This window comes from Pleurodeles waltl, chromosome 2_1 (assembly GCF_031143425.1).
Source record: "Pleurodeles waltl isolate 20211129_DDA chromosome 2_1, aPleWal1.hap1.20221129, whole genome shotgun sequence".
In the NCBI taxonomy this organism is placed as follows: Eukaryota; Metazoa; Chordata; class Amphibia; order Caudata; family Salamandridae; genus Pleurodeles; species Pleurodeles waltl.
In genome coordinates, this window is record NC_090438.1 from 602,850,651 (window position 1) to 602,864,322 (window position 13,672).

A 13,672-nucleotide genomic window follows, 5' to 3' on the forward strand; every position below is an offset into this window, starting at 1 on the left:
CTGAAGCAATGTTGCAGGAACCACCATCCTTTAGTAATGAACAACTCATGGCACAATCCTTCTAGGGTAGTGCAACCACAATTTGGAACTCAATACCTCCAAATCTATCCAAAACCACCTTGCTGGTGACTTTTACATCAGATCTGAAAGCCCTTCTCCCTGATGCTTTAGCTAAGATATAGCAATTCATTTTGGCACAGACAGCTACATTTTCACAACCTTTTCACTGCTGTATATACCTCTTGACAATTGTGTTTGTCAGTGTAATTGTTAGCCTTTGTGACTATTTTGGTAGATTTGTAAATTTTCAACCATCTGCAACTTCTATGTAACGAAATATTTCTATTTTAAAGAGCTCTAGCAGAGTTAGGTAATGCCCATGCTATAGAAATATGCATAATTAAATAAATAAAGTGGGTATTTGAAGATTCTGACACTCATTTTCAGGCAAAGGCCAATCAGTTTGGCTTTAGATACTGTTGTAAAAGGTTATTAATTCCATACATTTCGCTAAATAATTTGAAGTAGTGCCTTTTAAAGTCAGACATCTTTTCTGTTCCATCAATTTGAGACTTAGGTGACAGTGAGTGACAAGCAAGGCTGCTGCAGCTGCGCCTTTGATTCAACTACAGGCATCCAATGTGGATGGCAAGCCCTTGGAAGAATCGTCCTCGCCACAAATCTCTACCATACATGCCAACTGAACAGATTCAGGGGGGAGACCAGTGCTTGAAATGGAAAAATTAAAGTGCAGGTACTCTGTGACAGAGTACCTGCTTGTTTCCGAGAAGTGCCGGTACTCTCCAATTAAAAGTATTACGTTTTTCTTGAGATGTGCCGGTACTCTCCCTCTCAAAAAAAAAAGTGCCGGTACTCAGTACCGGACAGTACCGGCCCATTTAAAGCACTGCCCGATGTTTTAAGATCAAAATGGCTTTAATCTAGATTTTTACCGCCTAAACTCTTCTCCGTTTCAATGTAAATCAATGGGGAAAATCAATTCCCCTGATTTTTCCCCCCAAAATCTCTTTTTACCAGGATCAAAAGAAAATGTTGGCATTCATGCGCCTACAGCCTCTGCTTCACTTATTCTATGACAAGCAGCTGGCGGGACAGTAATAATGGCTTTCCGTTAATTTACACTTTTACTTCTAACTACTGCAGCAAGGAGGAATTCGGCAGCGCGCCCTTTTCGGTGGCACAGACAGCGTACAACGCGCGCTGTTCGGCCAGATCCTGCCAGCAACCAGTGTGGCTGGCCCATGTGACCGGCTGCAGAGGGAGGCCTGTGCACTTTGTGTACACCCCTCCCTGTCGGAATAGGCTCCTCCCCACGCTGCCTCTGCCGCCGGCAGGGACTCACTCAAGCTACTCTTTAAACAGCAAGCTCCGACGGCGGCTGTCAGAGAGCCCGCCGCCCTCTTGAAGAGAGGAGGGACAGCGTCCCGGGGTTGTCTGTGAGGACAGCAGATACAGAGGAGCTTTTTTACGGCAGACGTCGCCCAGGAGGACCTGCAGAAGTGGTTTGTTTGCACGGATTTCGCAGCAAGCGCTCAGGATAAAGAGGCAGTGAGGGGCTGTTGACTGTGCCTGCGGTGGGGTGCGTGCATGACCCTGCCGCAGGTAGAGCCCGCACTGTGCAGGGATGCGGCTTCTGCTGTCACCCAGCCGGCAGCACAGAGAAGCAGTGTGCTAGTCTCTGACCACCGGCTTCACGTTTCTTTCTCTGGGAGACGCAGCCAGCGCCACTCTTGCAAAGGATCGTGAGGGTGTATTACAGATGTATGGTGCCAGAAACACTCGCGGTGTTAGCTACAGTCCCACCCGCTCCCTAAAGGTTAACTTTCATCAATGAATGTCAATGCCTTGGTATCTTCATCTGCACATGCTTGAATCGGTTGACTGAGAAGACTGCATTGGACGATTTTGCATCCAGTGTGCTGCACGCTGCCCCACAACTTTCACTGGCCATGTTACTTGATTAATTACGGTGAACACCCGGGCCTCACACCTTGGCCAGCCTTAATTGTCTTTTCGCTTTCATTGTCTCTCCCCAGAGACTCATATTTTTCAAATGAAATACTGCATTTCGAACCAGAACCCTCAAATCTCTCTCGTGTGGATGTTTGGATCTTGAAGCCTGTGGAAGTGTACCACTCGCCCTGGTTAGTTACCATGGGGGGAAATCTGGGGTGTCATCGGTCCATCCCTAAGGACCCGTCAGACTTTTGCCAGAGCAGTCGTAAGTTCAGCGCGGCCTGCAACTTCAGCAACATCCTGGTTGTGAACCCAGAGCGGCTGAACATCAACGCAGCGACCGAGGAGGAGCTCATGACGCTACCCGGGGTCACACGCTGCGTGGCACAGAGCATCGTGGAGTATCGAGAGTACATAGGGGGGTTTAAAAAGGTTGAGGACTTGGCGCTGGTGAGTGGGGTGGGGGCTGCCAAGCTGGAGCAGGTGAAGTTTGAGATCTGTGTGGGCAGTACCGGTAGGGGGGGCTCTGGGCAGCACTCCCCCAGTACCTCTCTGAGAAAGGACAGAGGTGAGCACCACCAAGGTCATCAGCGCCTGTCCTCTGTGTCTTTGGCAAACACTACTAAACTCAATATCAACACAGCCACCGCCGCCCAGCTGATGGGCATCAGAGGCATCACTGAGGCGGTGGCGCGTGGCATTGTGCATTATCGTACTGAACATGGACCTTTCCGCAGTGTTGAGGACCTGGCGAAGGTGGGCTCCATCAGTTCCTCCTTCCTGGAGAGAATTAGGCACCATGTGTCAGCAGAGAAGTCAAGACCATCCTCCACCGCCACAGCCAACAATAATGGGGGTCTGCACTTCACTGCCAGGCCCCACCCTAGCCCCACTTCACTCAGCTTGCAAAGCGAGGACTTGGATTTCCCTCCTGGCGGCCCCACTCAGCTCATCTCCACCCGCCCTCCTGTGGAAGTGTTCCCCGGGGTGAGGGACGGTAAGCCTGTGGTCAGGGTGGCCACCTGGAACCTTCAGAATTGCTCCTTGGAGAAAGCTACTAACCCTGGGGTGCGAGAGGTAGTGTGCATGACTCTTCTAGAAAACAGGTAAGAGGGATTAGCTAAAGTAGTGATCTTTTGTTAGCATTTTTTTATTGACATTATCAGCATTGGCGGTGAGATGAGGTGCTATCGGGAGTAGACCATCGTACAGGGTGTTGGAATATAGGCTTCCTATTATTATTACTGACTTTTGTGTTCGTGTGTTCTACATTCTAGGGGCACTATTCGTGCAGCATAAACTTTGCATCCAAAAATGTATAATGACCAGTCAACTTATGACCTTATAAAATTGTGACATTGTAGTGCTGGCATCTCGGCGGAGGAAGGATGCTGCAGTGGTGAGAATGCGAATGACTGTTAAAAAAATATTTGCAGCCTCGGGTGCTAAACATCTAGCACGCGGCGCAGAACCGCCACACTTCCTGATGCTTCCGCGTGCACTGAATACCAAAGCGGAAGTGCACGTGATGCAGATCATCTTCATTCTGGGAGACTGCTGTAATATCAGTATCACCATCTCCCCTCTTAGAAAATATTATTTTTATTATTTACCTAGTCTTCTAAAGCACTGATCATGCCTCAAGAGCGCTTTTCAGACAAATGAAGAAAACTTTATGGTACATATTATAACGCGCAGTTGACAGGAGAGAGTTAAAAAATAGATATAGAGCCCAATCTGCGATAACTGAAAGAAAACATGTGGCTGTATATTAAATGGAACAAGACATGGTAGAGAGACACTTTGATGGAGGCTGCTGAGACAAACCACAAATGTCTCTCTAAAACAAAACAAAACATAGGTACTCATTACAACCCTGGCGGGCAGGGGAGAAGTGGCGGTAATACCGCCTACAGGCCGGCGGGAAAAAAAATTGAATTATGACCATGGTGGTTACCGCCATGGTCATCCGCCACTTCTCCACTCCGACCGCCAGGGCGGTGACGACTGCTGGGCTGGAGACTTTGGTCTCCAGCCCGGCGGCCGTCACCAGACCCCCATCGGTATCAGGACCCTGCATACTGCCATGGATTTCATGGGGTTTGGAACCGCCATGAAAACCATGGCAGTAGGCACTATCAGTGCCAGGGAATTCCTTCCCTGACACTGATAGGGGTCTCCGACACCCCCTTCCCCCACCCGAGTCCTCCCCCCACACCTCCGACCCCCCTACCACCTTCCAAAGGTGTCAGGACCCCCATCCCCACTCCCACTCCCCAACATTAACACCCCCCTCCCCACCTCCACCCCCACCCTTACACGCACACATACACTACAACAACACATACCCGCACACATATAGACATCCCAACAGACATACACACACACATACAGACATACAAACAGACATGCACACAGACCGACCCGCACACATATTCCAGACACACAACACACCCTCTGCATGCATACACGCACTCACACACCCCCTCTACATACTCACACACACACTCCCATGCACGCACACAACACACAACACCCCCTGACCCCCCTCCCCTAATGGACGATCACCTTACCTGGTTCGGTGATCCTCTGGGAGGGAACGGGATCCATTGGGGCCAATCCGCCGCCAGCTCCCCGACACTAGAACACCGCCACACCGAATCCTGGGTTGTGATTTGGTGGGCCGTGTTCTGATGACAGGGAGGTGGAGCAGCCTCCACTTCCCCGCCGACCGCCAGTATGGCTGCTGGCGGCTCTCTGTCCGAAAAATGACAGAGGGCTGCCAGCAGTCATGATTCGCTGTGCGGAAAACAACCTGCACTGGCAGTCTTCAGCACAGCGGTACCTTGGCGGTTTTGGAAAAAGACCACTGAGGTTGAAATGAGGGACATACTGTTTGGCCTGTGGCCAGGGCTGGTTACCTGGGCAAAGGCATTGTACTCTGTGTACCCCTAGTGTTCTACCTTCAGTGTAGCTGCACGGTTGGCAGAGAGATCCCTGGTAAGCAGATGGGGAACTTTGGAAATGCAGGCAGTCCTCTGCCTCGAGGGGCTGAGGGCAGAGACTCCGCCCAGTTGAAAGACTTGTCTGCCGTGCATAAAATCAAATAATGCATTGGGCTAATGTAAAATTGTGCATTTCTTCACAAGGCTGGTGTAATGCATGCACGTGTAGGTCTTTATCTCGCGCACACAACCTCGCCGAGAGCAGTGCAGTGCCGCACATTGATCTTTCCGAAAAAAGAACAGGAGTGGAAGACGATTGAAACTCATAGATGGAGGGAAGGGAGGTCTAATTACCCAGAGAAAGAGATTATCTTTATGCACTGTGGTAAAGGAGATCCTAAAAGTGCAGTAAAATGTGTGATTATGAAGAAGCACCCAATGGTCTAAATATTTCGTTGCGTTTTTGTCACCGTACCTCTAAATTCTAGGGTAATACAATGCCTCCTAAAAGCGATTATTTATTGCAGACCCCCCAACTTTTAGCCATCACCTTCTTGGAGGTCATGCTAAAAACTGTGGATCGTGTTACCTACCACAAAGTTTTTAGCATGACCTCCAAGAAAGTGATGGCTAAAAGTTGGGTGGTAAATCTGGATGTAACACCGCAATGTGGCAATAAATAATCGCTTTTAGGAGGCACTGTATTACCCTAGAATTTAGAGGTACGGTGACAAAAATGCATTACACCAGCCTTGTGAAGAAATGCACAATTTTACATTAGCCCAATGCATTATTTGATTTTATGCACGGCACACAAGTCTTTCAACTGGGCGGAGTCTCTGCCCTCAGCCCCTCGAGGCAGAGGACTACCTGCATTTCCAAACACACACACACACACACTCAGTGCAAGTACTGTCAATCTTGGGTTGCTAAAGACAAATAGAGCCAGTGAAAAGGATGAGAAACTTTAAACCATAACACAGCGATTACAAGTGCATTGAGATGTATAGGTTCCTAATTCAGAAAGGCCTATTATCGAGTCACTGTCAGAGAATGTAAACATAGCCCAATAGCGCACGGTATTTTTCCTGATCTGTAATAGGAAGGGAGTCAATCATTGTCATTCAGGTTCGGTCCTCGGTAATGGAACCACCCCACCACTCACACCCACTAGCTCAGTCCGCGCGCAGAAGCCGCTGTATTGAATTCTGTGGGAATCCTGCGCGTCGTTTTACCGTAATCATCAACATTCTGAACGCGTCTTGGGCGCCCAAAGATTTGCTTGGGAACAGGAGGGGTTGAATTTTTGGGTGCGTGCCTGTCAGGAAGTATACACACCTCCGCCCTGCAAACCGCGTCAAACGCCAAATTAAATACACTTTTTTTCGCTCTTGCAAAAATTGATAACATTACGTTTTCATAAAATGAAAGGAAGCCATGAGGGATTGGTGTAGTGCATATTACATAAGGAGTTTCGCAACAGAGCAAATATTTGTTGTTTTTCTATAAGACAGCCATTGGCAAAGCCAGTGGCATTGCCGATGGCAAGGCTGCAGAGTTTTTTGTATTTATTTTGCAAATATATGCAAAAAAACGTGCCTGTGCACACGCGATCAGACACACTGCCATCACTCACAGCTCAGGACACAATGAAATGGGCTGTCCAGTTGCTCCGTGCTCTTTTGTTGTAGCAGGTGGAACAAAATGTGAATGACACGTGAACACACAACCAAAAGCCCTCTACGTCTATATAAATGTACTTCTTGGAAAACATCAGGCTGATGAAACAAAGTTGTCTTTAGGCCAGTCCTAAGAATGCTCAAATGCAAGTGTCTCCAATTCTTAATTAGAACAAAGTCATTTTGGGCAAAGTCAAATGCTGCATAAATAGTGCACATTCATGCCGTCCATTTACAGTTGTTTCACAAATTGCCCAGAAGCAAAAATGCTGATATGCTAAAGGTTACAGGACAACACAAACAACACAATGTATGCAGTTGAGCGTGTGCCCCGTTTTGCACAGGTGCTGTCATTAGAATCCGAACCGTTGCCCGATCTGTTTGCTGACAGGTTGCGTTTGAGAATTATGACGAAAGCTGCCAAGAGAAGAGGAGGACAGGATTTGAAAAGACAGTGGGCCTAATTCACAAGGATAATTTATACTTTTGAGTAAGATTACATTTTTGCGTACATTTACTACTTTAGTTGCTACTAGAAACAAGCATTGGAAAAACCAATAGGTTTCACCTTCGTTTTTTGTTTTTAATTAGCCTTTATTTTTTCTTTTGTATTCCATTTTACTAACTGGATTATAAATATTAGAAAAAGGTTATAATAATGTTTGTTTTAAATTTGATGAACGTTAAGAGTTTTTTAATGCTGTGATGTATGTTGAATTAATATCCCACGCTTTCAAACTCATAATTTGTACCTTATTGAATATGTCATTGTATTGGAGTATAGTAATAATTAGTTAGTAAAGTGCCACTGCACCTGCTGCACCATTCAGATCATGCCCCTTTTAAGTGTAAGGTAACCACACTTGTGACTGATTGTTTAGCAGTAAAATATAGCAATATTTGGTGTTTGGAAGAGCTAGGAAAGCTTTTGGGCACGGTGCCACTGCACCTCCTGAAGCATTTAAATAATGACCTTAATGCCTGCAAGATAACTGCGCTTGTGACAGCCTGTTTAGTAGTAAAACGTAACAATAAATAATCCGTGTTTAGAGGGGTTCTGGCACCTTTTGACACTGGTGCCATTGCACCTGCTGCACTATTGAAACCATGACCCTAGTGCCTGCAAGATAACTGCACTTGTGACTGCCTGTTTAGTAGTAAAATAATGCAATATTTGGTGCTTAGAGGAGTTATGACAACTTTTGGCTCCAATGCCACTCCACCTGCGGCACCGTTCAAATTATGACCCTATTGCCTGCAAGGTAGCTGCACGTGTGACTATCTGTTTAGTTGTAAAATATAGCACTATTTGATGTTTAGAGCGGTTCCTAGAGCTTTTGGCCCTGGATTCACTGCACCTGCTGCACCACTATAATCATGACCCTGGTGCCTTTAAGGTAACTGCACTTGTGACTGCCTGTTTAGTAGTAAAATTTATCAAGAATCGGTGTTTAGAGGGGTTCTGACACCTTGTGGCATTGGTGCCACTGAACCTGCTGCACCATTTGAACAGTGACCTTAGTGCCTGCAGGATAACCGCACTGTAGCAAAATATAGCAATATTTGGTGTTTGGAGGACTTCTGACAACTTTTGGGCCTGGTGTCACTGCACCTGCTGCACCATTCAATTCATGACCCTAGTGCCTGCAAGCTAACTGTGCTTGTGACTGCCTGTTTAGTAGTAAAATATTGTAATATTTGGGCTTAGAGGAGTTATGACCACTTTTGGCTCTGGTGCCACTGCACCTGCTGCACCATTCAGCTCATGACCCTATTGCCTGCAGGGCAACTGCACTTGTGACTGCCTGTTTAGTAGTAAAATATAGCAATATGTGGTGTTTAGAGGGGTTCCTAGTGCTTTTAGCCACGGTGTCACTGCACCTGCTGCACCACTAAAATTGTGACCGTAGTACCCGCAAGGTAACCACACTTGTGACTGCCTGTTTAGTAGTAAAATGTAGCAATATTTGGTGTTTAGAGGGATTCTGACACTTTGTGGCATCAGTGCCACTGCACCTGCTGCACCATTAAAACCCTGACCTTAGTGCCTGCAAGATAACTGCACTTGTGACTGCCTGTTTAGTAGTAAAATATTGCAATATTTAGTGTTTAGAGGGATTATGACAGCTTTTGGCTTCAGTGCCACTGCACCAGCTGCACCATTCAATTCATAACATTATTGCCTGTAAGGTAATTGAACTAATCACTGCCTGTTTAGTAGTAAAATATAACAATATTTGGTGTTTAGAGGGGTGCATAGAGGTTTTGTTCCTGGTGCCACTGCACCTGATGCACCATTGAAATCATGATCCTAGTGTCTGCTAGATAACTGCACTTGTGTCAGCTTGTTCAGTAGTAAAATTTAGCAATAATCTGAGTTTGGGGGGGTTCTGACACCCTGTGGCCCCGGTGCCACTGCACCTGCTGCACCTTTCAGATCATGACCATAATGCCTGCAAGGTAAATGCACTCGCGACTGCTTGTTTAATGGTAAAATATAGCCATATCTGGTGTTTAAAGGAATTCTGACAATTTTGGGCCCTGGTGCCACTGCACCTTCTGCACCATTCAAATCATGACCCTAGTGCCTGCACGATAACTGCACTTGTGACTGCCTGTTGATACGTCAATGAGAGAATAGTAGTTTGAAATAAAATGTCACCCTATTATACAAATTACTTTTCTTTAAAAATGAGTGAGTGGTGATTTGGGAAACAAACATGCAAATCATTTTAATATTTACAACTGTTTTTAATCAGAAATGTAATTGTTAAATAATAAAAAACACAACATAATGAGCCCACTCTCTGCTTGCCTTACATCTGCACGCCATACTCCATCGCAAAATGGCCGACATGTTTACACACATTTCAGCGAAAATGGACTCGTGTTTAGGTAATCTTTTCACGTACAAAGACTAACAAGTAACCAACCACAAAAAAAATAGAAGGTGTACTTCGGCCACGCAATGGCAAAAGCATAAAAGAGGAGCAGGAAGTGACCTGCTGGCCATTAAAAAGCAAGTAAACTCTAACAACTTCGGAGTGACGTTTGAACAAACAACTGGGAAGTTCAGGTAAGTAAGGGGTGAAGTAAGGGCGGGTTCTAAGTCCCTTTATTTTAGTAACATAAGACTTCACAAGCACAGCACTGTGCAGGCGAAACCTAAAATCCCAAATTAAGTCCAGCACCACACATGGGCAACCAGTGGTACACCAACACTCTCCCATAGAAAATAATTGTGGTAGGAACTTAAAATAAAACCACTTAAGAATTAATTAAAAAATTTTTTTTAAAGTTAAACATATAAATAAATATAACTTAATCTTTAACAAATACAAAAATCAATTCACGCCCAAAGGAAAAAAATGTTTATGTGCATTAACAATTATTAAAAGTGAAGTATAGAATTGATTAAAATGAAGTTAATAATTTTAGACAAAATTTATTGTTATTTTTTTTAATTAAAAGTAGGTTAATAAAATATTTTATGGTTAATAAATAGGTACCCTTTAAATATATTTTTAAAATTGTATTTATTTTTTCACATTTTTAAAATAATGTAATTTATCATTATTTCCCACTGAGTTTTATTTTAAGTCCCTACCTTCATTATTTTCTATGGGGGAGTGTTGTGGTAAGAGTGGTTGCTGGCTGTTTGTAGTGCTGGACGCACTACTGTTTTTTTTTTCGTAGTGGTAGTAACTTACACTCAGTTTGTGTATACTGACAAATAGCAAACTTACTCAACAGTGTAAGTTATCTCTTGGAAGAGGATGTGTGTGTTCATTAAAGCCTTATTCTCAAGCTTCATTAAGATAGAAAGAACATTAGGGGACCCTAGGTCTCGCATAATTGATGGATTATGCAATGTAGATACCAATACAAAACAATGCACTCGTTGGCAGCTTCTCCTGGTTTCACAGAGCATGCAACCAACCACACACAGAGCAGGTACAGCATGGGACGTTCTAACACTTATCACTGGAGGGTATTAACTGATGGACACAGTACATCAGTGTCTTTTCCATGGCGAAGTCCTTAGTGCCTCCTGTTTTGAAACCTTTCCTCTATTCCTTGTGCTCCTTTTATTTATTTTTAACCTTAATTTAGAATACAAGCAATTTCTTTAATTTTACTGGTCATAAGATTACAGAAGATTAGTGTACTTGCCTTGTTCTGTATTAGACAAAACTGCTGATTACTTTACATTCTCTGCATATTACTCGATCTAGTTACACATTACAGGTGATTATTCCGATTACTTTACATTTGATTACAGAGATTATACAAAGTTACTTTTCTGCAGTACCCTTAACTTTATTACAGAAGACACATCTTGTTGCTTAGCACGAAGCGTGAAGGTTAATCAACACCAGGCAGTCATGGTGATAACCCAGTCCTTTGAGAAAACACACACGCACATCCCTTTGAACCCCTGAAACACAGAGTCAAGCAATGTGTCACTGAAGAATGTACACGTAGGGGATGTCGAACACCAGATGTCTGGTTTTATTGTTCGTGCACATTTTCTCCCAATCCTAGGCTGCACTCTCAATTTCGTTGAGTTAACTGGTTTCCATTGTGTAAGCATGGGTGTCAGCGTGTTTGTTTTGCTTAATTGCCTTTTATGATAAACAGAGCAATAGGTATGTTTTTAACAGTTGCAGGTATTTACTGAAATAAGGCAGACACTCTTTCAAGATGACTGCATTATTCTGTAATTCATTCTAATAAACAGCCAGTCACAGTGAAGCCATGTTGGCGTGTATTCAAGAGTATCCGTGCACCATGTTTGCACTCATAAGTACTGAAGCATGATGGACTTTTTGAATAAAAGTGAAAAATACACAGCATCCTCTATTCGTGTGCTCATGATTACATTCCCCTTTTAGGGTTGTGCTACAAGAGTGAAAATAGTAATCTTTTGGTGTTAGTCATACACTCTCACGAGTTTGTTGAAAAGTTCTAAACCAGAATCGTCTGTATGAAATGTTTACATGGATGGTTGTTTTGTTTTTGTATGACCACACCAGACGTGTTCAAAGGAGAAAGCAGTTTATCCAGTTGCTACATATCACTCTTATATCTGTGCCGAGGGTGGAAAGCACACGTAAAACAAGCTTTGACAAAGCCAATAGGTCCGGCGTTGGCTCTCTGCCTTTTAGCTTTGCTAATGCTTATTTTGTCTTGTCATGATTTTTGCAAAACGTAAATGCTGCTGTTTGTAAGCTGCAGGAACTTTCCAGTCTGAAAAAACAAACAGTGACTAAAATCAAAACAATATTTTTGGTGTCAAAAACACATATGGTCATTACAGTACTTGGCAATGAAGGAAACTACTTTGACTATGGATGCTCTCCCTGTAACAGGGCAGAGTATCGTCATTCACAGTGAAGAGAGCCAATGGCTGAAACGCGCTCACCAGTTGTTCCATGCTGTACGCTAAAGTAGCCCAAGAAAAATGTGAATGACACAATAACAGACCAATGGATGAAGAGGGCTTGTTGAAAGAGGCAAAAGTATGTCTTTCATATAATGTTAGTAAAATAAAAAGGTATTGGCTAATGCCAGATCTCCAAGAATAGTGGAGTGCCTTCCAGTGAAAAGAACAGCCCGAACAGTCAGGAATTGGCATGAAACAACAGAAATCAGTGAGTGCAGAAACAAACCCTATAAAGTTGTGAGAAGAGATGATAATCTGGGCAGTGTTTCATTGGCCACCTGCAGATGCTAAAGGGTGGGCACTGAACTCCATGGCATTGTTACAGTTCAGCCACACTCCAACTGTGCAATTCACCCGTGGAAATCTAGCACAGCTTAGCAAACAGCAAATAACTTGTATCGTATTCAGCCTTGAAGCCCCTTCTGGCTATTCCCTTTTCCGGCTCTCAATCTTTTAATGTATTAAAATTTCATAAATTAGATAGCCTAATAGGCGTGAATACTGTTTTTGTATAAGGATTAATATTCAGAGTTATGCTAAGGTAGGACTTAGACAAAAAGCTGACCATGTCCATGTTCGACATCTTGGTCTTAGAGGTAGATTGAAGCTAAGTGTGTCGCTGAATAATTACATTTTCAGCAGATGCTCACTTTATGATTCGGGACAAAATTAGAAACATACAACAAAATGTAGCGTGAAGCACTATATGAACAAATATTGACAAAGACAATGGTCCTGACATTTATATAGTGTATACACGCATGCAGACTAAGCATCTATGCACACATTAACATAGACGAGCATACATGAAACTATGCAAATGGACCAGCATACATCCATGCGCACACAGATCAACACACATGCAATCATCCATGCACATTTACCAGCAGAGAAACTGGCAGCCAGGCACCCATACACATAGTCCCACTGCCATGCAGTCACGCATACACACAGATCAAGCATTTTATCTTATATTGGGTGCCTAGATCACTTTATGCTGCTGTAAGGCTGTCTCGATGCTTTTCATGTGACAGGACAGTGGAAAGGAGGGCACATGAAAAAGCAAATGCAGAAGGGGCCTTGTGAATGGAATGAGCCTATCCAAAATGTACTCATAGTCAGGAGTTGACCTTAAGCATCTGGTTGGCAAGGAGGAAGTAGGTGTCAAAACAGTCTGCAGGAGAAAGAAAGAGGGAAAAGGAGAGGATAGAGGTGTTAATCAAGAGGGAAGGTCCCATCCAGAGCATAACAGAGTTAGGAAGTGATGTCTTTTAAAGAGATGCTACGGAGAGCCCATGTCGACAAACTAAGACACAGATACTAACATAATCAATCAATCAATCAAGGAATTTGTAAAGCGCACTACCCACCTGTGAGGGTCTCAAAGCGCTGAGGGGGAATTGGGGGGTGGGGAGGCACTGCTACTGCTTGAACAGCCAGGTCTTGAGGAGTCCCCCGAAGGTAAGGAGGTCCTTGGTCTGATGCAGGTGGGTCGGAAGAGTGTTCCACATCTTGGCGGCGAGGTGCGAGAATGATCTACCGCCGGTTGTAGTTCTGCGGATGCAAGGGACGGTTGCAAGGGCGAAGTTGGCAGAGTGGAGCTGTCGGGTCGGGGTGTAGAAGGA

At 44.3% G+C, this 13,672-nt stretch overlaps 1 protein-coding gene across 1 annotated transcript in view; it reads left to right on the top strand.

Moving 5' to 3' along the window:
- Positions 1–1,370: 1,370 nt before the first annotated feature.
- The window catches only part of EEPD1 (endonuclease/exonuclease/phosphatase family domain containing 1), a 244,682-nt gene continuing 232,380 nt past the window's right edge, over positions 1,371–13,672 (top strand). The window contains exon 1 of the mRNA XM_069215531.1: positions 1,371–3,083. Within this exon, the coding sequence (XP_069071632.1) occupies positions 2,176–3,083 (908 nt within the window). The 5' untranslated portion in view covers positions 1,371–2,175. The remainder of the gene's footprint in view (positions 3,084–13,672) is intronic.